At 42.3% G+C, this 1,300-nt stretch overlaps 1 protein-coding gene across 2 annotated transcripts in view; it reads left to right on the forward strand.

The window, feature by feature from the left end:
- DDHD1 (DDHD domain containing 1) overlaps positions 1-1,300 on the forward strand; it is a 71,421-nt gene that overhangs the window by 40,015 nt on the left and 30,106 nt on the right. For both annotated transcript variants that reach the window (XM_023514521.1, XM_003792132.2), the window contains one exon: positions 664-811. In XM_023514521.1, coding sequence (XP_023370289.1) covers positions 664-811 — 148 coding nt within the window. The remainder of the gene's footprint in view (positions 1-663; positions 812-1,300) is intronic.

Consider the following 1,300-nt stretch of genomic DNA (forward strand, 5'->3'; position numbering starts at 1 on the left):
CTTTAAAGGAGTTTAACTAAAAGGAAAAAAAATACAGGGAGTGGTACCTAGGGATGATGTGAGGGCATTATCAAAAAATAAGTTAAAAAAATGATTAAGTCTAATAAAATTGTACTGTCCCACTTTTAATTTTAATTTCTTTGGTGATGAATCCTTGACTGTCTCTTTATGTTTATTAGTCTGTTACATTTAACTTGTGAACTACCTTGTCCTATCTCCAGCCCATTTTGCTATTTGAATGGGTGTCTTTTGCTTCCTGATTAGTAAGCCCTGTTTGGTATCCTTGGGTACAACTGGAACTGTGTCATATTTTGCATAATCGCTTCCAGTTTGTCACTCACCTTTCGTCTTCGCTTCCTGCTGTTTTTTACTGTAGGAGTTTTAACTTTTGTACACCGTTCATCCTGTCCTTTTTCTTTCCCTTTCTCCTGGAGGCTCTGGCGTGGGTGTCACGTCTAGTTACTCCCTATCAGAGCTGATTGGTACAAGTCACCTAACAAATTTTATTTCTTCCTACCCAGAGAATTATTTCTTGATATTCCTTTTACTTCTTCTTTTTTTATTTTATTTATCAATTTATTTATTTATTTTTTGGTTAAACATATTGTGGAAATTCTCCTTCTCAGTGTAAAGCATTAACTTAGCATCACACTCTTCCCCCAGCGTCGAGTAGTGGGACGCGGCTGCACAGAGGCTACGTAGAAGAAGCCACCCTGGAGGACAAGCCGTCCCAGACGACCCACATTGTGTTTGTCGTGCATGGCATTGGGCAGAAAATGGACCAAGGAAGAATTATCAAGAACACAGCCATGTAAGTTCTTTGCATCCCGTCAGTGCTGCAGACTGTGTCTGGGGTCAGAGACAGCAGCCGAGTCTGCCCGTCTCCCTGCGTGTCCTCCAGGGCCAGCAATTCTCACACCCTTTACAGGTGGAGTGTCTGGACCAGATTTTGAGAGTGGCTCTGGTCTGACGTTTGATTCCACCCACCACCACCATTCAGGATGGAGAAGAGGAGGGGCGAGAAAGCCTTTTTAACCTAATAATTAAGTTAGTTTACATTAGTCTGAGTTGAAAGCAGGAAGAATATCTAGGCTTTAAGTTTCTGTCTTACTCTCTGAACTTCAGAAACTGAGACTACTACACAGTTGCACGACTCCTAAAAGGCCAAGAATTACTTGCAGTTAGCCACTTAACCTGGCCTGCTGATCCCTGCCAGAGGAAGCTGAGCTCTGATGAGTTTTACACAGAGAGCAGTGGATGCTTTACCAGTGCACCGGGCAGGGTACTTATCTCATTAATT

This window comes from Otolemur garnettii, unplaced genomic scaffold (assembly GCF_000181295.1).
Source record: "Otolemur garnettii isolate 467f Iridium unplaced genomic scaffold, OtoGar3 scaffold00054, whole genome shotgun sequence".
In the NCBI taxonomy this organism is placed as follows: domain Eukaryota; kingdom Metazoa; phylum Chordata; class Mammalia; order Primates; family Galagidae; genus Otolemur; species Otolemur garnettii.